At 37.9% G+C, this 24,258-nt stretch overlaps 1 protein-coding gene across 3 annotated transcripts; it reads right to left on the bottom strand.

Moving 5' to 3' along the window:
• Positions 1–944: 944 nt before the first annotated feature.
• Positions 945–20,130, bottom strand: tmod4 (tropomodulin 4). Of its 3 annotated transcripts, none has more exons than XM_023331362.1 (10): positions 20,006–20,130; positions 8,237–8,383; positions 7,196–7,352; positions 6,519–6,638; positions 3,650–3,742; positions 3,408–3,538; positions 3,091–3,198; positions 2,670–2,813; positions 2,412–2,556; positions 945–1,328 (listed from the first exon to the last, which is right to left on the bottom strand). In XM_023331362.1, the coding sequence occupies exons 2-10, from the start codon at positions 8,336–8,338 to the stop codon at positions 1,306–1,308; spliced, it is 1,023 nt and encodes a 340-aa protein (XP_023187130.1). In that variant the 5' UTR covers positions 8,339–8,383; positions 20,006–20,130; the 3' UTR covers positions 945–1,305. The 3 variants fall into 3 exon arrangements, with proteins under 3 accessions (XP_023187130.1, XP_005799501.1, XP_023187131.1); XM_005799444.2 differs by lacking the exon at positions 20,006–20,130 and adding an exon at positions 10,229–10,339; XM_023331363.1 differs by lacking the exon at positions 20,006–20,130 and adding an exon at positions 8,518–8,611.
• Between the last annotated feature and the right edge of the window lie 4,128 nt (positions 20,131–24,258).

The raw sequence follows: 24,258 nt of genomic DNA on the forward strand, positions 1-24,258 counted from the left end.
ACTTTAAATCTACTTAGTTGTCATATTGTAAGTGTAATCTTTGTGCAAATACTCAGAAATGTATACAAAACCATTCTTGTATTTCACCCAGCCGTTATCATGTCTGTTATCAACGTTTGAGATCCAAGCAGTAGACATTTCCTCTTTCACACTTTAGATGATTTTCTAAAAGTTAATTCTCTAATACCTAATTATATTGTTTGCATGACTATTAGGGCTAAATTTGATTGGCTTGATGCATTTACATTTTTTTTTTCCATTGGGGTGAATATGTCTTAGTTTGATTCGTTTTCTTCCCCAGTGATCGTTTTTATTAACACAAAAAATGAACATTAAGATCAGTAAAACTTTTACTTTAATAATTTCCAGAAATACTTTTATAGTTTTCCATGAGGATCATGCTACTCAACAATATTGTGTCAAAATCATAGCAAGCCAGATGTGGAGCCTAGTCTCAATAGTACAAAGAAAAAAAGAGAGTGTTTTAAGGAAATAAAAAAAAATAATTTGGCATGAGGATCATAGAAGTTGAAATCCTCATAGGTTAGCAGCTGCTTCTGTTTGTAGATGTCTGGGTTCACAAAAGTGCAGCTCTCTTAAAGTTGGTTCTTATATTTGGAACAAGGTAACTCAAGCTTAGCGGGCTAATTTCTGTTTTGCATCAGGGTCAAGAAAGGGAGGGCACAGGGTGTAAAAATAGCTCTGGTGTTTGAGAAAAGTCATTGGATCAGGAAAGAATTAAAATAATTAATTTGATGTGATTCATTTGTTCTTAAAATTCAGTAATATTTTGAAGAAGTTATATTATTTTGGCTGAAATATACAGAGAATGTGATCCTAAGAAACGTTTTGTGACTTATATAAATAGATCGGCCATTAGTTGACCATAATTTCCATATGTACAACTGTATGTAGAAGAAACAAAATTAAACTTGCCAGAGATGTAGAAAAAAATAGTCCAATAGATATTTTTATTGAAAATATTTACAGGTTCCCTCCCCACAAAAGATTTAGCACCACAAAAGTGAAAAAGTTTCCATGAATCAAATAATTTTCTGTGATGATGATGTTGGTGATGAACAAATTAAATCACAAAAAAGACACAGCACATTTGATCACATCATTTTATAATGAATTCAGCAGTAAATGAAATGAAATGGTTAAGCATGGAGGTTGGACATGGTTCAGATTAATTTGGGATGATTTGTTCGTCTCTTTCACACCCCTGACATAGAAAGCTGTCGCATCGCTGACATCAGAGGTCTTTTCAGGCTCTGAAGGGCTTAAGTGTTTCTCCTGTTTGCTTCATCTCAGTCTCTGTTGGCGAACTGTAAAGCAAAGAGATCTTACAGTCACATTTTCACTCTGTTGTGGTTGCTCCAAAAACAGTGATTTTCTTTTCTAAAAGGCAAATGCAGTTCTGATAAAAAACTCTTATCAAAATCATTATTTCTATCATAGATTTTGTCTTATATTGAAATAAAATGAATATACAACACGCAATATGGGAAGTATGATTGCTAGAGAGTTTTTGTTACTTCTTTTTTTTTTTAGATTTGCATAGCGAAAAGGACATATAAAAGCTGAAATATGTACAAACATTTGTAAATGTCCCTTTACAAGTTCCATAACAAACAAAAACTTCTGGATTTACTCTAGCTGATTATTTGATCACTCCTATCAACAGAATTGCTACATTTTAAGTAATTTGATTTTCTGGTATAGACTCAGCATTTACTTCTTTTAGGTTTAAGGTCAGGGACAGAAGCCTAAAAGTCAGACTGCTTTATTCATTGCACAATCATTTTTGATGTGTTTGGAATTGTAATGCTAGTTGATTTTGCCACAGCTTTATTTGTCCGGTATGTCAGATGAGAGAAAATTAATTAAAACATTCAGGAAACACCAAACCTCAAGGTACTGTAAACTGCAAATGACAGAAATACCAGTTTCAGGTTCAAATTAGATGTTTGGAGGAGCTTTTCAATCCTGAAGACTTAGCTTTTGAACAAGATGGTGCTTTAATCTGTTTCAATACCAGAGCTATTGGCTCATTGCACAAGGTGAAATGAATAAGAAATGACTTCCAACTTCAGTTCAATTAGCAGCTAGATGGCTAATGTTCTGACAGGACAAACGGATCATAAATGCTTTTGGGATAGATTAAGGGCATAAACTTTAATCCAATAAAAATGTATTAATTGAAATTGTTTGTTATATGATTGTCTCAAATAATGGTTCAAATACATTGTTAAAAGCCAAAAATTCTTTTTCCAGACATGCAAGCTCAGAATGTGTATGTAAGCCACTTTCAAGTGTTCCTGTTTGCCTGTGTTGATCTATTTTTGATTACCAAAGCAAAACCTTAATTAACAATTCATGTTGTTCTAAGCAGACTGGGCAGTACTCACTCATGTCATTGTTTCTTGTAATGGCCATGGCGGCTCTGGCGCGGGGACCCTGCTGGTTGAAATGATAGCCGAACTTAAGAATGCTGGAGTTGTTTTCCAACATGGAGGCAATCTCCATCTCGACTGTGTCTCCCAGCTTCTGCCTCTGCATAAAAGAACAAGAATGGATTCATCTCTTGTTCTTTTGCTGTTTTTTACTGATATTGATTAACCTAACTAAATGCATTGCTTGAAAAAATGGTCACATCTGTTTCCTACCTGGTTGTCAATCTTGAGCTCCACCAGTGTGGCGTTGTTAGCCATGGCTTTAATGATGGCCATCATGCCATCGGAAGTAATAAAATTGGACTCAATGTTAAGACTCTGCAAGCTGGTGTTCTCCTGTAGCATCTCAGCACATGCCTGGAAACAACACACATAATATGATCACATGCTCTACGTTTGCATTATCTCTTTTGTTTGACAGATAAAAACCTTACAACAAACACTTAAAGGATGCTGATTTTTGAATAGTTTAGGGTAATATTTCTATTTTATTTATTTACACAAAACTGCCTAAATACATATCTTAGTAAGCAATATATCTAATTTGTAAAAAATAAATGAAGTCATAACACAAAATCTTAAACTTTTTTTTTTTTTTTGCTGTTACTGTTAATGAAAACACCAAAGTACTCACATAAGCCACAGGGTCATTGCTACGAGTTGCAGCAATGCTTAAAACCTCTACATGGGAGTTCTCCTTCATTGCGTCAAAGACCTCCTTTAGTGTTGGGATGGGAATGTCCTACAGGTCAAAAGGTTAAATCATATGTCTTTATTTGAGCCAGCTTCAAATGACCTAAACTATTTAATAGACTGTGTGTTGTGGCACATGGTGATATGACAAATGTTTGGCAAAAAACAGCTTGAAAAAGTAGTTTTTTTGGATGAACCAAAAAATGAATTAAGTAGCAGACTTTTGCTATTCTTGCTGTAAAGTAGCCCTGAAACTACCTTGATGTTGTTCAGGTTGACCTCAGTCAGAGAGCTGTCATTGTTGAGGATTCTCTCGAGGGTCTCCTCCACATTGGTGGGGTTTGGAGGTTCTTCAGGGAAGCTCTTGAATGGATCTGGTTTCACAACACCTGGATGCAACAGGAAGACACAAGTGAGGCTAAAGAGATGCAGAGTGAAATGAATCTTGATTATACAGCACTATCCAACTAATCTGCCTTTCTAGAATGAGTATCACTCACTGTTGATGCCCTCTGTGTTAGCGATTGTGCCTGTGGTGCCCAGAGCATCGTAGTACTGCTTGTTGCTCATCAGTGTGTACATTCCAAGGATGGCTGCAAGGAGAGGAAAACTATCACTACACAGTGTGGCATGGTCACTGCTGAGATATAAATATGTTTATATTTAAATCAAAGTACATGCCACAGCCTGCTTTACAGTCCATTTTCTTTTTTAAATCTGTCCTGCTACTGTGTCCGAAGATAAGTTTTTACACACTGGCTTGTTGGTAAACCAGATTTTTATTTTCTTATGTTCTACTTTTGGATTTAAAACCTAAAGACTTCTGGATTCTGTGCGTGTCATAATAAAATGTAAGCTTCTTTGCATGTTTTTCGAAAGCAAAAATACAGTTTTATTTCTACTGAGCTTAGAAGGAACCTGGATGTTCTATCAGAGCTTTGCAAGGATGGATGGATGGAAATTCACATTTGACAAGATTTGTTAAATCATTTGTTAAGAGATAAATGACAGCAAAAAAATAAAATGTAAGCCACATTCATACACAAAAGACATAATTGAAAAAAAAGAAATAAAAACAATCTGACTTTGATGTTTAAAATGAATATTTCAAAGAGAATGTTATTATAGTTAGCGTATACTTCATAGCAAGAAATACAGAATATAGACATTTATTTTGTAAATTTGGCCTTATTTTACACTATTTTACTCTTAGTTTTCTATTAATATATTTTTCATTTAAATATAAATGAACAAAAATTTCATTTATTTTTGCCTATATTTAGGCAAAAATAAATATTTTTATTTGAATATGCATGCATATTTTTACATTTACCTTGCTGCTGGTAGTTAAAGTTCTCCACTGTGGGACAATAAAGATATTTCTAATCTAAAGATATAAAACAGTTCTCAGAAACATGGTTCTAAAACTAATCTTTAAGTATTTTTCAGTTTAAACTATATTTTTTTGAGTTTAAAAAGAAATATGAAAAAAAAAAATAATTCTCATTTTTTCACGTTTGGCTTTGGAATCAAAGGCTCAATTTTCCCAGTGAGTTTGTGTTTGTGAAATAAACACAAACTTCTTTAAGAAGTTTGACCTACTTTTGTAGTTGGTAACAATAATTTCTGAAGCTATTAAATCCTCTAAACATCCAAACAACTGTAATCATTAGGTGAGAAGTGCCATATTTTTGCTGATATGCAGTTTAAAAACATGCAAGATGTAGTACCACAATTTCAATAATGAGTTGGTGTTTATATTTGACATTTATATTAATTGTGAATAAGCACCATATAAATAAGCTGAAATCAATTGAATCAGGTACTTGGCAACAATTTGCAAGTTTGCAGTGAATATAATAACATATACAACAAATCCATCTAGTATAGGAAAAAAAAAAGAAGTATTTTTCAAAATAAAACGTTTTATGGACCAGTACTTAAGGATTCAAAACAGTATTTTTCTTCATTTACTTAAAGGTGAAGTGAAAGTAAACGTATTTTAGCCGAATTTAGCTGTTTTTCTGCTGCTGTTACTGTTTGTCACCAGCAGGAGGCAGACTGTTTTTTTTTTTTTTTTTTTTTTTGCTTGGTCTTGTAAACTGCCAGCACCCATCTGATGTAGAAGCCAACTGCTGTGACAGCACCCACCTCCCCACCCACCAGTCTCCTGACCCAGAGAGGGGAACCATGGGGAGGGCCTTGAGAGAAAAGAGAAGCCAGGGGGGACAGCTGCTAGTTAAGGGGACAGGGATTTCTGGGAGTGAGATAGAGGTGTTTCTGGCCATTAACACCTGGACGTCATCCGGTTTGGCCCTGACAAATTTGGGCTTTGTGGCTCAAAGTAGACTATTGAACTAAAATATTTAAACTCAGATTAAATGTGTTTGTCAAAATCAGGACAAAATTTTAAATCTTTTCTGTTTGACCTGCCTGGTGATATCTGAGCTCAGATTGGATATTTTATGCATTTTTTTAATATGTTAGCCCACACAAAGCCTCACAGGGGGTAACTGAGATTTAATCCTGATCTGGATGCTGTCCAGGGTCAAACACGCGGCTGCTGGACAAACACACCCCCTCGTTCTGCTTTTCCAGATGCCTGCTTGTCTGACCGGACTGTCAGGAGAGTGTGACTGCTTGTTCGGCCTGCTTTGTCACTCTCAATAAAGTTGACTCTCTTAATGATTCAGTGTCATCCACCACAGACAGACCCAACTTCTCCAATTAGCAGCCATTACTTTGAAGCAGCGAAGCACGGCACATTCTGGATCCTAAACTGAAGTTTAAGGATTCCGACCTTCAGGAAACATGGAAAACTGTGGCTTTATCACCCAACACAGAGCCTTCACACATGTCTGCTTGGGGCAGATACAGTATCTTTGCTCTCACCATCCCTACATCCTCTCCACCCTTTCTTCAGTGGCCTGCAGCCAGGCTTATTTATTTTAGTGTTTGCTGAGCTCGGGGAATTGGAGCTTGCTGCGTTTCTGGCAGCGTCTGTTAACTTGGGACAACTTTGCCATCTTAGTGTTGAGGGAAACAATTTGAAGCCAATGGCAGAGACAACAGCCCTGCAGGATTGAACTATGTGGGTCACAGCGGCCGTTGTGAAAACAACGAGATCACACTATGCATTGTGGGCCATTATTATGGGTTAGATGGCAGCTGTTGGTGGGAAACTGAATGGGGAAAGACAAAATATGGCAGAGCAAAATAAACCTTTTTTTTAGATTTCTTGCTGCAAAACAGCATCTTAAATGATATCCTATAAAACCATTTCTGATCTTAGGCACAGACAGTTCTCAGTTAAAGGAACATATTTAGTTAATCTTAAGTGTTTAATCAGCACTGTGAAGGTTTTCTAACCTGCAATGTCGCACATCTCTGCATCTGTGGCGTTTTTCAAAGCTTCTTCCAGCTCTGGCTCCAGGATCACCTGCTCATGCAAGGGAATCTCCTTTGGCTTCTTAGGCACAAATGTCTTTCCTGGAGTACAGACAAAAAGAAAATCAAACAGCATAACTGCAATATTCAAAGCAATCTAATATTTATGCGTATTATATTAAATGATGTTCTGCAGATTTCTTTCTCTGTTTTGACAGATGATAGTTCTGATTAAAGTGTTTAAGAGCTATGAAGTACTACTTTCTCATTTTTCTTATGTGAATAAATCTACACAACAGCACCTGGCAATACAAAAGTACTTGTTGCATATAGTTCCTATTTAATAAATCTAATAAACTTCCTCTGAAGCACACTCTCTTGCAGATCTTTTAGGTCTCAAGATGCTGGACTGCAGCTGCTTAATGAATGTGGCCTCAAAAGTCAGTCAGCTGCAAAATCCCACACAGATCTGAAACCAAGAGCACTGAACTTTGGAGCAGCGGTGCATCACAGACCGCAACACAGGAAAAAGCCTTTTGAAATGCACAAAATAGAGCTGAGGAACTCCTTTAGTAGTGTTTTGTTTTCCAAAATGCAGATCTAAATGACACAAATCGCATTTTAATTTCAAAGAGTTCAGAGAAACCACTTTCTCTGACCTTTCTTTTTCCCGGTGAAGGGCACCAGGTCTTCCCTGTCAGGGTGCTCCAGAGCCTGCTTCTCCAGGTGCTGCAGCAGGGCTTCACGGTCAAACGGCCCTGTCGGGCCCTTCTTGGTCTGGTCTCGTTGCCGCATGCCAGCTGGGAGCATGGCATTCTGGGAGAACACAAGATCAAAACAATGTCCAAATGAAACATCTCAAAGATACAGGAATATGTTCTTTGAAGCCCCCAGAGGTTTGCTAAAGAACATTAGTGAATAATCAGAATCATGAACACTAAATAACACAGCAGGCAGAAGGAACATAATGGAGAATTTTTATGCCGTTTGCTAAAAGTTATGTAGGTGCTGCAGCAGACAGGTTGACAATTTGGATCTCATGAGATTCCTAGGTGCAAAGAGCTTTATGGATGTAAACACTGTTCATAACCCTGAAAACACCATCCCAATCATAAAAAAAATAGTGACAGCAGGGATATTTTTATTTCAGGTACCTTTTTTGTCTATCACATAAAAACCCAGAGCACACATTAACATTTGTTAAAATGTGAAATGGTTCAAACGGAATGAACACACTAGCAAGGTGCTCCAAAAGTGAAACAATGCCTTGATGCTAGACATTATTTCAATCTTTGTGATGGTGCAAAGAAAGATTTTAATACAGACTGCTACAGGAGACATTTCCTGTCCACATCTTTCACCATTTACAATACCTCTTTAATTAAATGAGCTTCAACAACATTTAATTTTTTAATTTGAATTTGAATTGAGCTTGCCATAGTATTTTTTGCATACAATTCTGATAAAATGCATTTAGCACAGATTATGCAGAGAATATTAAATCGGGTTTGTAGATTTGGTTGCATGTTGGAGTCATCAGAAGGAAAAATTAAATGATAACGTCAAAATTCAGTAGAACTATGAATCTACCGATGACCCGAAAAACCCACATCAGGTTTGAATAAGACCATTAATCCCCTGGGGCCCAGGTGTCAGAGATCAAAACTGAGCGCTTGGCAGGTTTTACTGTCACTCCATACCTCAGGGTCCATCTCCTGCAGTTCACACTCCAGCTGCTCCAGCTCTTCAGCACTGAGGCCTTTGAGGATGGCATCCTCATCGATGTTCCTTGGGTCTGACATGGCTCACATACACTCACAGTCACGCATACACACCGCTGCACACCCCTGGATTTGAGGATAGAAAGGAAAACAATTCAATAAATTTTCTTGAACTTTTAAGCAAATGCTTACAAATGTTAAATAAAGAAAAAATAAATGCATCTCCAATCGTCAAACCAAGCAGTTGAGAGAAGCTTCACCTTAAAACATCTAAACGGTGATTAACCACAGACTGATGTCCTGCGTAAGTGAAACATATGAGACACACAGAGCAAGGTCCTTGTAACATTAAACCCTTCGCTCACCACATAGCAACTAAGAATAGCAGAATGTAGAGAGGACTGAAAAGAGCAATCCCTTATTTATCATTGACAAACACACACTCATACAGAAGCAGGCCCACCCAAAACATATCTGCTAACACTAACGCCGGACGACTGTCGCACCAACAAGGAGCAAAGGATTCATCCTACATAAGAATTTTAACCAAGACAAACATATCATGAGACATCAGAGTTTGAGCAGCCAATGGTTTTATTTTTGGTCCAGAGATTTTCCCAACTATGACAAAGGAGTGAAATACTCTCGCTCCACGTTACAGAATAAGGTTTATTAAAAAGAGAGAATAATTTGCATAAAATATCATTAAAAGGAGTTCTAATACCAAATAAATGTAATTTCAGAATGTTTCAATGATCTACCTCTCATGCTTTCTCTATGGTTTTGTTCTGGTTCATGTCATGAGACATGGATCAAGTGAATTGAATTGGATTTTCTCTGTCAGATGAAAAAGGTAAAGTGAGGAACTTCACCATCCATGGGAAATTCAAGATAAAGCTGCTGCTCCTTTGTGTTGACGCCTCCTAGATGTCTCTTTTCCAAAGTTTTCTGAATACTGTACATCATACCTTGAAGAAACACCAGTGCCGACCCTAAACTCACTGGAAGGAGCATGTACTGTATCTTTGGCAATTGGGATCCCTGTGTTTCCCTCCATTGCCTGTTACAGTGAGAATTAATAACTAAACAAATAAAACTAAATCAATTTGAATGTAGAATTTTCATACTCTAGAAGAAGTATTTGTTTGTGTAGTATCACTAGATCAAGTTCAAGGACAGATTACAGCAAAAGATCAGACATACCAAACAATGGATACCAAGGAAAATGAAATGTTCTGCTCATGTCTCAGGGCTCGGTCATCCTGAAACATTGTTATAGCATTACTCTCTCTCTTTCTCAAAGTCACAGACTTTATTAGAGGACACATTGAGTTGTACTTTAAGCACATCAGGTTTATCTCTTTTATTGAAATAATGTCTTTAAGTCGTCAGCCAAGCCAAACATAATAAGCTACCGTCCAAAAACAATCTTTTTTGGATTATCAGTTTATGAAGTTATAAACTGATAATAACAGTTTTTTAAAGAATAATGTGCAATGTTAAATTCACAATGTCATGAATTCCTTTATCTAAAACCAATCAGTGATGTTTTCCTGGACGCTAGTTTCAGGCCTCCCTATGGCATGACTTTTTATTTTTGTGGGGAAGAAATATTTTCCTGCATTCTTTGGGAGCTTGGTGGTCCCTAATTACATGTCAATCATAAAATCGGACTCTGACACCTCCTGGAACCAGATTTGGGTTTGTTGCCTCAGGGTAACATTGGTCTAGAACACCAAGATTGTCTACACTGATTATGAGAAATGAAATACAAATCAAACAAAAACTATATTCATAAAAGAACTATTTTTTGGACAAAAATATGTCAAAAATCATGCCCCCCAAAAAATAAAATAAAGGAGCAATGTGAGGTACAGCTATGTGGTTTGTTGCCTGAGGGCAACGCCATGCCATAGAGGGTTAACAAGCAAGCATCCAGCAACAGACATAAACATGATGGAATCAGACCACCTGATTAAACCTGGTAGTTTGTTCCTGTGCGGCTCGCAGTCTCTGCTGGCTTCGCATCACCGCTGAGTGGCTCTAATGCGTAAAGCCAAGGACACAAACTCTGGATCACACCTCAGGTCGAAGAAGATAGAGGAGATTTAAAGGATAAGAAGGAGAGGAGGAGATGCAGCTCAGGAGGCAATGTGGAGAACAACTCAATTGGGATTTACTTTCACCATGAACAAGTGGTTTTGATTTGTTTTTAAAATGCACAAACCAGCAAAGTCCCTTTTTGTTATGACTGTATCTGACCCTAATGGTCTCCAACATTTTCATCATGATAGAAACAGAATCGTGTATTTCTGAAAAAAATGTTTCAGCTTTGAAACAGCAAATCATGAACTAAAACAGGAATCTGCATTTATAACAGTTTATGTCTTTCCCCAAATGTTGACCTCTGAACTTTATGCGATGGAACACAGAGAAACCAGAGAACAAACTTTTAATAATACCAATTTACTCCTATTCTCAGAGGAAACACAGTCATGAAATGAAATATGAAAATATGACTGCTGAGTTAATGCCCGAATACATCGCAGTCTTCTTTTTATGAATCACCAGTTCATGTACGGAGAAACTTAATACATATCACTGCCAATAAAGAAAAAGTGATATGTATTTTAATGAACTGGTTTTATGGTTTTATGTAAATTGATAAGAAAACAAAAAATAGGACCTTGATTGCCCCCACAGCTCCTTTGAAAACTTAGTTGCAAACTTTGTAACTTCGGTTTTTGGTTTTATTTTTTATTGTATTTAATTAATTCAGACATGGACAGAAGTTGAATTTATAACCTGTAAATCTGGCTTAATCGTCTATCTGCACTCAAAGTTTTATCATACTAGCAGGGATTAGACTGAATAAACCAGTATAAACTTTTTAAAAAATGTCTTTAACTAAAGAATTTAATAGAAAGTGACATTAAATATTGCCCCTCGTTTTATTGCATCAGTCCACCTCAGTGGAAACAATTGATGCAATGATAAAGGTTCATCTGTCCCCAGCAGTCCCTGTAGAGTTTCTAGATGCAACCAAACAATCTGTGATCCAAGCTGCCTGATGGTTGTCACCTGTTCTGTCAGTTGGCTGATGACTGTTCATTTTCCAGTCAAAAGTCAAACTCATGTGTGAAGGAAAAATTTAGTAGACAAGTTTAAATAAATTTGAATGTACACTTTATGATGTTTTTATTAAAGGTTTGCACTCAGTTGCAGCTCAACAGGATATATGCTTTTCTGACCCTCCTCAAATAAGTGAAGACCAGGGTGTTCAGCAGTTAGAAATGTGAAGACATGGCTAAGGTGATAAGCGTAGATTGTAGAAATTCAGTTTCTAGTATCTGTTTAGCCATCAGCAGAGAGGCCTTTTTGGAGAAACGCCTTACATTGAGCTGTGAATGTGTATGCAACTCTGCTCCACTGAAACTTACAGATAAGTAACGTATAGATTTTTACCTGACACTTGTGTCAGGGGGTGTGACTAAGTAATGTGTGATGTATCCTATGTAAATGAGGGGACGTTCAGCCCCAAGTCAGAACTCATCCGATTCTCACTGAGATGTGAGCTTTGTATGTTTTCTCCATTTGCAAATGTTAATTAAAGCTGTGTTTGTTCTCTTTTAAAGCTGAAGTTTGGTCTCGAATTTTGTGCAACTTAACAATTGGCGTCACGAACAGGATACTTCGCTGAGCCGTCCACCTGGTGAACCCCAGGAAAGAAAGGCTGATCACCTGACCTCCACCTCCGCTTAAAAGTGTTGTCTGAGAGTGAGAGGAACTCTCCGGGCTCCACCAGGTTGGATCGTCCACGACAGGACAAAGATAACTCGAGACCAAGGGAGAACAAAACCACTGCTTAAGGTAAAAATATTGTTTCTAATTCCTGGGCGTAGGATTAGAAAAAGAGTTGTTTCTAGGCTTAGAACAACCAGAAGACTGTACCTGGGCGTAGGACAGTCAGAGTTAAAGAAAACTGTACCTGGGCGTAGGACAGTTATAGTGAAAGTTAAAGAAAACTGTACCTGGGCGTAGGACAGTTATAGTAAAAGTAAAAGAAAACTGTACCTGGGCGTAGGACAGTTATAGTAAAAGTAAAAGAAAACTGTACCTGGGCGTAGGACAGTTATAGTAAAAGTAAATGAAAGCTGTACCTGGGCGTAGGACAGTTATAGTGAAAGTTAAAGAAAGCTGTACCTGGGCGTAGGACAGTTAGAGTAAAAGTTAGAATAAAAAAAATATATATATATATATATATATAAAAAAAAAAAAAAAAAAAAAAAAAAAAAAAAAAAAAAGAGCTTGTACAAGGTTAAAATAAAATAGGAAAATGGGTTCATTTTTTAGCAAAGGACACTCTGAGGAAGATTACATACCCCATGGACCTGAAGTTGACTTTATGACCAGAACTCATGGCATGGCCTGCTGTAAACACCTAGTCATTTGGCACCACAAATTTGGATTCCCTAGAAATGGCTCTCTTGATCCAGAAGCTATTGAAAGTTTGGAAAAACAGCTCCTGGGGCAAAAGGCAATAACCACAGTGGCCTCCATGGGAGAGGCCCACGTGGGGGATTCATTCCCCACGGCCGAGGATTCCAACCTCGGGGTGGTTACCAAGGGGGCAGGGGAGGCTACTCAACCTGACTAGCTTCTGACTGTTTTGTGGTGCTTTTGGATCAACCCCAGGTTCAGCAAATCGCAAGTACCACACCACACACATCCCTGAACACAACTTATTTGGCTTATTCAGGTGATGCTTATAAGAACTTACCAATGCTGTGTGTCAAAGTTAGTGGTCAGGATGTAAATTTCTTAGTGGATTCTGGTGCTACTCAGTCTCTAATAAGAAAATACACCCTCCCAGATGCACCCCTGTCTGGAAAACAAGTTCATTCCACAGGAGCATCTGGTCAAACTACATCAGAGCCAGTAACAAAACCATTACCTGTTGTAAATCCATTCACAAAAGATCAAATTCAGCATCAATTTCTGCTGTCATCATGCTGTCCAATAAATTTATTGGCCAGAGATCTAATTCTAAAAATGTCATTGGCACTTAAGTGCACCCCAGAAGGTGTTACTGTGGTTCAACAAACTGAAACCACTACATTTTTCAAAACACCAAAATTGCTCTATATTTTTGAATGGCTCATTGTGGATTCACAAGCTGAGGAAATTCTGCGTTTGGCCAGACACAGAGTTCCCCCAACTGCTGATGTAATCACTCAACAGCGACTGCATTGCACAGCCTTGGCAACCACAGATCCCACTGATGAACTAGGTGATAGGTTTCTCTGCTCCCCTTCGACATCGCTGCATGTCACACACATGTATTGGTCTCATTTGACATCGTTCTTACTGGTTTGTCTCAACTCGGAACAACAGCAATTTTTTACAGTTCCTGAGTCATTTCCACATGTTTCTCTCACAAAAAGCCTTGAGGACAAGTGGAAATCACTGGGACCTCTGGCTAAACAAGCACAATTAGCCACAGACTGGATTTACCATTCTCCTGGCATCCTTTTCTCTCCATCATTATCAATGTACAGAGAAACTATGCCCAGAGATTTGGCTGCGAAGCCCTCTAAAGAGGTGATTGATGATAATGCATGACAATTTTTCTCAAAAATGGAAGAAAATGATCCTGATTTGGACACACTGCCTGAACGTTTATGGGCAGCTCATAAATATGATGTTGGATTAATTAAAGGTCAAGAACCAATTCACATCACTGCAAAATCTGACATTAGACCACATGAGCACCAATATCCATTGAAACCTGAAGCTGTTGCAGGAATAACACCCGTTTTTCAGTCATTGCTGGAAACAGGAGTGATTGTTCCTTGTGATGATTCACCAGTAAGAACACCTATTTTCCCTGTAAAGAAAATCAGAGACAAGGGACAGCCGAATGAATGGAGATTTGTTCAAGATTTGAGAAAAGTTAATGAAGCTGTCATTCCCCGTGCACCGATTGTCCCAAACCCCTACACTATTTTGTCCCAAATCCCATCTGGAAGTCAGTTTTTCACTGTTGTAGATCTAGCAAATGCATTTTTCAGTGTTCCAATTCACCCTGACAGTCAGTTCTGGTTTGCTTTTCAGTTTAAAGGGAAAACATACACATTTACCAGATTGTGCCAAGGTTATTGTGAATCCCCCACAATTTTCCATCAGGCCTTAAATCAGAGTTTGAGTGCTCTGACTCTGCACCCAGACTGTGCATTGCTTCAGTACGTGGATGACCTGCTGTTGGCAGCACCCACTGCTGAACTATGCCGCTCTGAGAGCATGAAGCTGTTGTGTTTTCTGTCTGAAAATGGTCATAAGGTTAACAAATCAAAAGTGCAATTTGTGCAGCCATGTGTGACATTTCTGGGTCATGTGATTTCTCATAAGGGCAGGGCAATTTCAGAAAAACGTGTCCAAGCCATTGTTTCTCTGCCTCTACCTCAGACCAAAAAACAGCTGATGTCCTTTTTAGGATTGTGTGGTTACTGCAGACATTTCATTCCTAGTTATGCTGAATTAGAAAAACCTTTAAGGGAAATTTGTCATGAAAAAGGATTGTTGATGACGTCACAGGTATCATGGACACAAAAGGCCTCTGATTCTTTTAAAGCGCTAAAAATTCAACTACAAAAAGCACCAACTCTGGGTATTCCCGATCCATCTCGTCCGTTTATACAGACAGTGGATGAGCGTGGTGGCTGCATGACTTCTGTTTTGCTCCAAAAACATGGTGACAGATTGAAACCAGTCGCCTATTTTTCCTCAAAATTAGATCCAGAGACATTGTGGGATATTCTGATTTGACTGTTCTCGTTCCCCACTCTGTCACACTCATTTTAAATGAGCAAAGAACTGCACACCTTTCCACCGCTAGGTGGTTAAGGTATCATTCAGTTCTATTGAATATGCCAAATATAACCATTAAACGTTGCAACATTTTAAACCCTGCTACTCTTCTCCCAACACCTGAGGAAGGCCAACCTCATAACTGTGTTGCTGAATTGGATATCCTTTGTACTCCCCGCCCAGATCTGAAGCAGGAACCGCTTTCAGACCCTGACATGACATTGTTTGTGGATGGCAGCTCATCACGTGACCCCACCACAGGAGCTATATTGAGTGGTTACTCTGTAGTTTCCTCTGAGGGCGTGCTTGAAGCTGAGCCACTCCCCCCATGCTCTGCACAAGCATGTGAACTCGTTGCATTAACCAGAGCATGCATTTTGTCCACTGATATGATTGTGAATATTTACACTGATTCTCGTTATGCTTTTGGAATTGTGCATGATTATGCGGCTTTGTGGAAACATCGCTCCTTTCTCCGTTCTGATGGAACTCCCATTCTGCACCGTCACCTGGTGTCAGACCTTTTGGATGCTGTTCAGCTGCCCTCAGCTATTGCTGTGATCAAATGTGCTGCACACACACGTGCAAATGACCCTGTTTCTGTGGGAAATGCCGCTGCAGATGAAGCTGCAAAACTTGCTGCACTTAAACCATTACCTCTGCAGCTGCTCTCCCATCCCCCACAACCAGATTTGGCACTGACTGACCTCCAAAAATTTGCTACATCTGCTGAAAAATTTGTTTGGAAAAACCAGGGCTCATATCTACAGAAGGATGTGTGGATTGGCCCAAATGGAAATCCATGTCTCCCACAACATTTTTTCCATCCATTTTGTGTAGTGACACATGGGATTGATCATGCGTCACAAGGGGGAATGTTGAGAGAAATGGACCAAAATTGGTTTACAGTAAATTTTTCGAAATTTGCTCAAACCTTTTGTGAAAACTGCCTAATCTGTGCGCAAAATAATGTTTCCAGAGGTCTGCAAATGAAACACAGAGGAGCACATCCTCCCACAACAGCACCTTTTCAACATCTAATGATAGATTTCATAGAACTAACACCGGCCGAGGGAAAGAAATATTGTTTGGTGATGGTTGATATGTTTTCAAAATGGGTCGAAGCTTTTCCCACAACACATGCAGATGCCCCAGCAGTTGCAAAACTTCTCCTAAGGGAGGTGATTTGCCGCTGGGGGATCCCTAGGAAAATTTCCAGTGACAATGGTCCTCACTTTACTGCAAAGGTGTTGGAACAGATTTCAAATATTTTACAAATTAATTTGAACAAGCACTGTGCTTATCACCCACAGAGTGGGGGCGCTGTTGAGAGAGAAAATGCAACATTAAAAAATAAATTAATCAAAATTTGTGAAGAAACAAAACTGAACTGGGTTCAAGCTCTTCCCATTGCTTTAATGTACATGCGCATGCGACGCCGTCAAAAGAATAACCTCAGTCCTTTTGAAATCCTTTTTGCAGGACCCCCAAACATGGGTATGGGGGCGCCAGAGACACCCGGAGAAAATACTATCACATGCAGTGATAGGATGCTTGACTACTGTGTTTCCCTTACAGAACAATTGAAGAAAATCAGACAGCAGGTCCAAGGAGGGCTTCCAGCACCGGCTTCTAAACCATTGCATAATATACAACCTGGAGATTTTGTGTTTATTAAAAATTTCAGGAGGAAGAATTGGAGATCCAAGAGGTGGACCGGACCATTCCAAGTGTTGCTGACCACCCACACCGCCATCAAGGTCGCTGAGAGAGCCACCTGGGTCCACGTCAGCCACTGCAAGAGGTTCACGGGAAGGCCCCTGGAGTCAGAACAAGAGCCTAACCGAGTGGCTCCGTCAAGCACCTCGGGCTAACTCGAGCTGCCAACTATTCGGCCCACTCAGTAGATCACCAGAATCTAGCTGAGGCAGCATTAAGAACATGGACGAGACTGCAGAAGGCTTCACCACAACTGCAGAAAAAGGAGATGGTTTTGGGATGACTGGGATGAAGGCACCCGCCTCATCCTGCAGACTGTGATTGTTATCTGCAGCATTTTGGCCCTGTTTTCCTGTTTTTTCTAATTGCAGGCATTGCAACCCACCCAGGAGGAACTGAAACTGTAACCCTGCACACTCACACCGAAAACAACACCGCTTCAACCAACGCGACACAAGAAGACTATCCCTTGAAAAAACAGCATTTTTTCTATGTATTGACCTGTGATTTTTACATCCCAAACCACTTAAGCAAGTGACGGTTGTAACTTGAAGTTTTATCAATACAGACTGTTTATGGCTATTAGATGTGTTTTACCTTGTGTTATCTTTTAATTGTATTTAGTTATTTCATTTATTTTGTGATTATTTTCTAGAATGTGATTCCTTAATGGAATCAAAGGGAGGAATTGTGAAGGAAAAATTTAGTAGACAAGTTTAAATAAATTTGAATGTACACTTTATGATGTTTTTATTAAAGGTTTGCACTCAGTTGCAGCTCAACAGGATATATGCTTTTCTGACCCTCCTCAAATAAGTGAAGACCAGGGTGTTCAGCAGTTAGAAATGTGAAGACATGGCTAAGGTGATAAGCGTAGATTGTAGAAATTCAGTTTCTAGTATCTGTTTAGCCATCAGCAGAGAGGCCTTTTTGGAGAAACGCCTTACATTGAGCTGTGAATGTGTATGCAACTCTGCTCCACTGAAACTTACAGATAAGTAACGTATAGATTTTTACCTGACACTTGTGTCAGGGGGTGTGACTAAGTAATGTGTGATGTATCCTATGTAAATGAGGGGACGTTCAGCCCCAAGTCAGAACTCATCCGATTCTCACTGAGATGTGAGCTTTGTATGTTTTCTCCATTTGCAAATGTTAATTAAAGCTGTGTTTGTTCTCTTTTAAAGCTGAAGTTTGGTCTCGAATTTTGTGCAACTTAACACATGCATCTGCGAGTGGCTGCTTTGAGGTGGAACTCAGCTGAATCTGAACCTGTACAACATTTAATAATTACAGATTTGACATTTAGGAGTAGAAAACTGCACTAAAAAGGCAGGTCCATAGATTTTTTTATTTTTTATTAATAAGAAATGTGTATAAGAGCTGCAAATTCAGACTCCTGTGAAAAAGTAAAAAAATAAAAAAATCATATTCTTCAGAAGTAGGGAGAGCCATACACAAGATGAATCTGAAATGCAGTAAAGAGAAGAATCATCCACTCAAGTGTCTTTTAGTTGGATTTTTATTTCTAACCCAAGTTTCTAGGAAAATGTGAGAATTTCTTTTTCTGGGAAAATTAACCTGTCGTGCTCAAATATAGAAAAATGTATACAAGTATTTACCTGCAGTGACAGTACTCAAGTAACGAGTCTGAGTTCAAAACCTTTGTTAGGCATGGTACTGTTCAGACTTAAACATTAAAAATCTACTCTTAGTGTTGAACAAGTAAGATGCAGATTATGATTGTTTCCAGTTTTTTTGTTGTTATAAGCTGTTTAGTATGAATTAGTTTTCTTGTCTAATTCATTGACAGAAGATCTTTGTCCACTTTTAATAAAAGAAGCCTCATAGCTGCATCCTAGGAAAAATCTAGGTGTAATTTTAAGATTCTGCTTCTCCTATTTCATTACTTCTCTTCCTGCCAAAGAATGAATTTGTCAGGTAAAGTGTAACTGAGCTCTTAAAAAGTTTCAGACATGAATTTTCTGAAGGCAGCTTGTTTATGCACACAAGTAAATCAGGACTCTTTGGCTGTGTGTTGATTCCTTTCAGTTCTGGGTTTCAACCTCCAACCATCTGGTGAACTCCTAAAAGCACAATCACAACTTTAGTCACAGCATCTGATTTCCCTGCTTTTATTTTGTTGTGATTTAATAAATATGTATGGCAGAATTTTAAATACTTGCACTCCAAGAAACTTTGCATCTAAATAAAAAAAAAAAACATTACATACATTAGGTAATGAAGCGGTAGGAGAAATTTGCCTCTTGAGAAAAATAAAAATACATGTGAGTAATTGGATGTGGAGGATATAAAAACAAATCCTCTGAAATGATTACTTTTCTATCAATAAACCTTTCAGGTTTTAATAACCAAACTCCTGTTTTGATTGCCATTTAGATGTTAAATTTACTGTCCAGCTTTTTAAAAGAGCAAAGCCAAGGTTCCTTCAGCAAGCAGACCTTTGTGAAGATCTCTCGCCATGCGAGGGTCGTCTTCTCCACGCCTTACCGTCCGAGTGCAACATTCCAAATCAGCCCTCAGATTAATTTTAGCCACAGAAGTCAGCTACTTTCAGTCGTGTGAATCCTCCCCAGCTTGGGTTGCTACTTAAGACTGTGTCAGAGTACCATCCGTACCTTGAAGAGCAACTTTTAAAAGTTTTATATGAGGAAAAAATCCAAAAGACAATTTGTTCCAGGGAGAGAAATACAGATGTCAGCTATTAATGGAGCTTCACTGGATTTGATGAATAGGCAGAGAACAAACTTTGCTTTCTTTCCTTTAATCTGCGGCTTTCAGAGACAAATCTCCAAATCCTCTAGGACGAATTAAAAACACAGTGTTGGGAAACGATTGGATGATTTAACTTCTCCACGTACAATGCAGGCTGCCTCAACAGTAACCCACTATCCCAGGTTTCACCGCAGGAAAATCCTCTGCACACAAACTGAACAGTTTTTAGCTTTAATTATACATTTAACAGCAAAACAGAAACCCTGAAAAACGTCTGAACAACATATTCAACAATTCCTTCATTTTCACTCCATTCTAACTGAATCAACCTGAGTCATTCAAACTGAAATAGAAATTAATGACTCTATATGGGCCCCATATAATACAGAAAAAGCAGCAGAGACAGAGGGAAGCAGCCTCACCTACCTTCACAGAAGCACAGGGCTGAAGCCCCTCAGCAGGACAGAAGCTGAAGTTAAAGCAGGTTCCCTCTCTGTTTTTCCTCCCCCCTCCCTTTCTTGTTTCACTCTCTCATGGGTCAGGCTTTATGGTTGCTGTGCTGAGACGAGCTCACTAGCAGCACTTTGAAAAGTCAGCATTTTATTATTTTGGCTGTGTGGCAGAGAAGGGAGAGACAGAAACAAGTGGGACCTATTCATCAGCCTTTCAAACTGCATTTAAAGTTGTCCAAGAAGAGGGGAAAAAGTGACATCTGGTGGTTTGACTGGAGCGGTACACTGGAAAAGGAATGCAACTATACTGGCCTCTAAAAATACTGACATCCTTGGAAAACTTTATGACCGCGGAATAGCAGAGCTTGATAATTAGTGATAGAGACTTGAATAACGATGGTACAAAACATATACATATGTAGAGGTTGTTGTTTTTTTATTATTATTATTGACTGCAGTCATATTTTTCTTAAATACAGCCTTTAATTTTTAAGTATGAATTCCTTGTAAACTGTGACATCCTCTTAGAAGATGGGAGTTGTATTCTGATGAATTTTCAATTTTTTAAAAGATCTGAAAAAGCAATTTCTTTACAAATTGGTTATTTTTTTAAATAACAATTTTTTGGTTCACTGAACATGAAGCAGCTGACATATTTATTTTATTGATTTTTTCTTAATATACCCCTTTGCACTTTGTATTGCCTTGTTGCTGAAAATGTGCTATATGAATAAAATTAGCTTTACCTTTTTTACCTTATATAGCAACTCATGTTTAATATTTTATTACTACTACTATACAACAGCAGGTTGAAGATGTAAGTTTTGAATGAATTAATCAATTTAGCTTCACCTGATTAAAAAGAATAAAAGGTTAACAGGCCTACAGATATATTTATTTTACCATGCCTGCATGAAGATGGGCTTACTCAATATTTTTTTTCAAGATTGAAAAAATTAAAATAGTTTTGTTATGGGGCACAGAAGAAGAATGATTGCAGGACACAAAGTAGTATTTAATTGCCTTGAATTTGACTTATTTTACTATCACTTAATAAGTGAAAGCTAAGAAATTAGCTATGATTTTATGAAATGTAATCTAAAAAAATATGAATGTGCTTAAAAATAGTATACATGATGTTAATTCAAAATTTTTTACCCTGCCTAATATATTTAAATGGGTTGCCATTTAAATATATTATACAAACACTGTTGTTATACAGTCTTTGTACTGTGTAACAGCACAGTGGCACAGCATTAATAAGAAGTAATTCCACAACAAGAGAAAACTAATGTAACATACAGTTGGTTTGAAATGCTTTGAAAACATTTATATGATTAATTTCATTCAACCATGTCTGGATTCAAACCTGAAAACTTTCATGCAAAGAGGTATAAAGGCAGGCACTTGTTTTGGCTTAATATGACAATAAATGTGTCTAAATCTATATATATATGTGTGTGGTGGGGGAGGGGGGTGCATGCGTGCGTGTGTGTGTGTCTGTCTATGTATGTATGTATATAAAACAATGATGAAGCAATACTGTTACTCCAGTATTATAGTGTTTTAAAGTTACATAATAATCAAATTTCAAAATGCATTTTCCACACATTTTTTAAATATATATTTCTTTGTTCAAAATAAAAGAAATAGGTGATTTAATAAAAATCCCAGACCACCTGACAGTACACCCACTAATTACTGTAAAGGTTGAGGAATTCTGCAGAGAAATGACTGGCATGTATCTAATTCCCCTGTTTTGCTTGAATAACTTTTAGAAAGCGCTTTGAAACAAACCCTTTTAATTTCACTTCTTCTTCTCATTGGTTTCATCATATGGCACTTCCAAACTGTACTTTGGAAATGTTCAAGTTTTTGATACATTTATGCATTTTATAGTTTATTTAATTTTAGACTAGACTGACTTTATTGTCATTTTGCATACACAGGGCGTATACAGAACGAAATTTCGTTGCATACGGCTCAGGACAATGTTTTGAGGTTCCAATGTTGTGAGGTTACTCCAGAATAAAATAAAATACAGTATAAAATATGAATATAAATATGAATATAAAATATAAAGTGCAGGAATGACAGTAAAATAGAAGTTATTTAGCTATGTACATGTGCAAGGTATGAAGTGGAGGCCAGTTTTTGAGTGCCGTCCAGTTAAGAGTTCAGCAGTCTGATGGCAAGTGGGAAAAAGCAGGTGGACCTGCACCGGATGCTGCGGAACCTCTTTCCAGAGGGCAGCAGGGAGAACAGTCCATGGTGGGGGTGCGAGGGGTCACTGACGATGTTTCGGCCTCGGGACACACAGCGCTGGGATGAAATGTCCTGAATGGAGGGAAGGGGGGCCCCGATGATCCTCTCTGCTGTCCGCACCACTCTCCTCACGTTCTTCCAGTCGGAGGCGCTGCAGCCTCCACACCAATATATAATTTTATTCTGCTTGTCAAAGTCGCCTCTTCTCTTCTTTATCACCACTAGGTGACAGAAATGAGTCTGGTCCAGATGAGAGAAGGGATGCAGCTTGGACAGATTGCCAGCCAATCACAGGACAATACAGACGAGACAAACTCCAGTTAAACTAATCTCCATCTTTTTGAGCTTTAAGCAAAGATAGAGAGTTGAAAGAAAAATAAATGCAGATATAAATTAATTGAATTTCTTTATAGAGTTTATTTATATACTAAAAGTTACACAACACGTTTTCCTCATTTTAGGTGAGTTACAATTTTGATGCAATCCCTCATCCCTCACAGGGATTGCATCAATCTAAGTGTTAAGTGTTTTTCGGCTAAGTGTTTTTCTTTTTTTCCTCCAAATGTAAAGATGCCCAAACTCTCAAATGCTTGCTTCATCAGAATCACAAGACATGTCTCCAGAAATTAGTTTTTTTTTTCTCCTGAGAAATGTGCATCACACAAATTTTGTGATGCACAAAATGCATTACGCATTTTATGTTGCTTTCAAATTAATGGCTTCAGCCTATGCCAATAACTGACTCATTTCACCATAGATAATCGAACTCTCTTACCAGCTTCAGTCAGGAACTTCACAAGTTATTTGACTTTTGTTCTGGAGTGGATTTACACATCTTGAAGCAAAACAGATTCACCGCTGGGAGATGAAGACCTGACGGGCTGGACTGCTCATACGTTCAGATGCTCAGGCCATCTTCAGCCATCTGGAAACTGATGAACCAGACTTTTAGAAGTCTGCAGGTCTCTTCCTGTTATCTTGACTGATTTTTTTTATTTTCCGTGATGTCACACAGAGGAAGTGTGCTGAAGGTGTTACCCTATAATAAATCCACATGCATGTCTCCAGTTTACTCAAACTGGAGACACCCTTTGAAAGTTTAGAATGCTTTGGCATCATCACTGTTAAAAGGTAAAGGAGCTTCAGTCTATGTATAATTTGTAATTTGAAGAAAGCAGTAAATAAAAAAAAATCTCCCATGAACTGAATTTGGAAAGATCTTTAAATCAATATAAACAACCCCAAAGTGATCACAAAACAATCTCAAATAAAAACCAAATCCCAAACACCTGGGAGTGAAGATAGTTAAAATAATTGGAAACATGTATATTTTTTCTACATATAAATGTTCATAATTGATAACCTTCAATAATATAATACTACTACTATGTGTTTTATTGTATTTTGAGATGCTTGTCTCATGTCTTAGAATGAATCAAATTTTAAATCTGAATCTCCCGGTGGTATGAATATTTTTGGGCTCAACTACATCTGGTTTAAGCTACATAAATATACCACTGCATAAAAAAAACAACAACTATGAATTATTATGCATCTAAGTGTTAACAATTCCTTAGATCATTTTTGGTTGATTTTCTTTTTCTTTGTTTTTATTAATTACCTTTATGTTTTGGCTTTCATTATTTAATACTCAAATTCTAGAAGGGGTTTTCCACTGTCTTGCCTTCAGTTTACGCTGCTGGTTTCATTCTGGTTCTTCAGCAATCATGTCAGCAGTTATCCAGGTTATAAGTTACCAGTACCCTACCTATCATGTTTCGTTTGTATCATTTAATGTTTTTCTTTCACTACACTGAAACAAGTAGGTGGTATGAACAATATTTTTTCTCAAAATATGGCGCCAACATTAATTGCAATAGATGTTTGTTTGGTATGAGTCTAATTTCTTCCCACTAAAGGTTTACATGGAGTTCCCCTGTTTCATGGGAACATTTGGAAAGT

Source organism: Xiphophorus maculatus, chromosome 3, assembly GCF_002775205.1.
Source record: "Xiphophorus maculatus strain JP 163 A chromosome 3, X_maculatus-5.0-male, whole genome shotgun sequence".
NCBI classification, from domain to species: domain Eukaryota; kingdom Metazoa; phylum Chordata; class Actinopteri; order Cyprinodontiformes; family Poeciliidae; genus Xiphophorus; species Xiphophorus maculatus.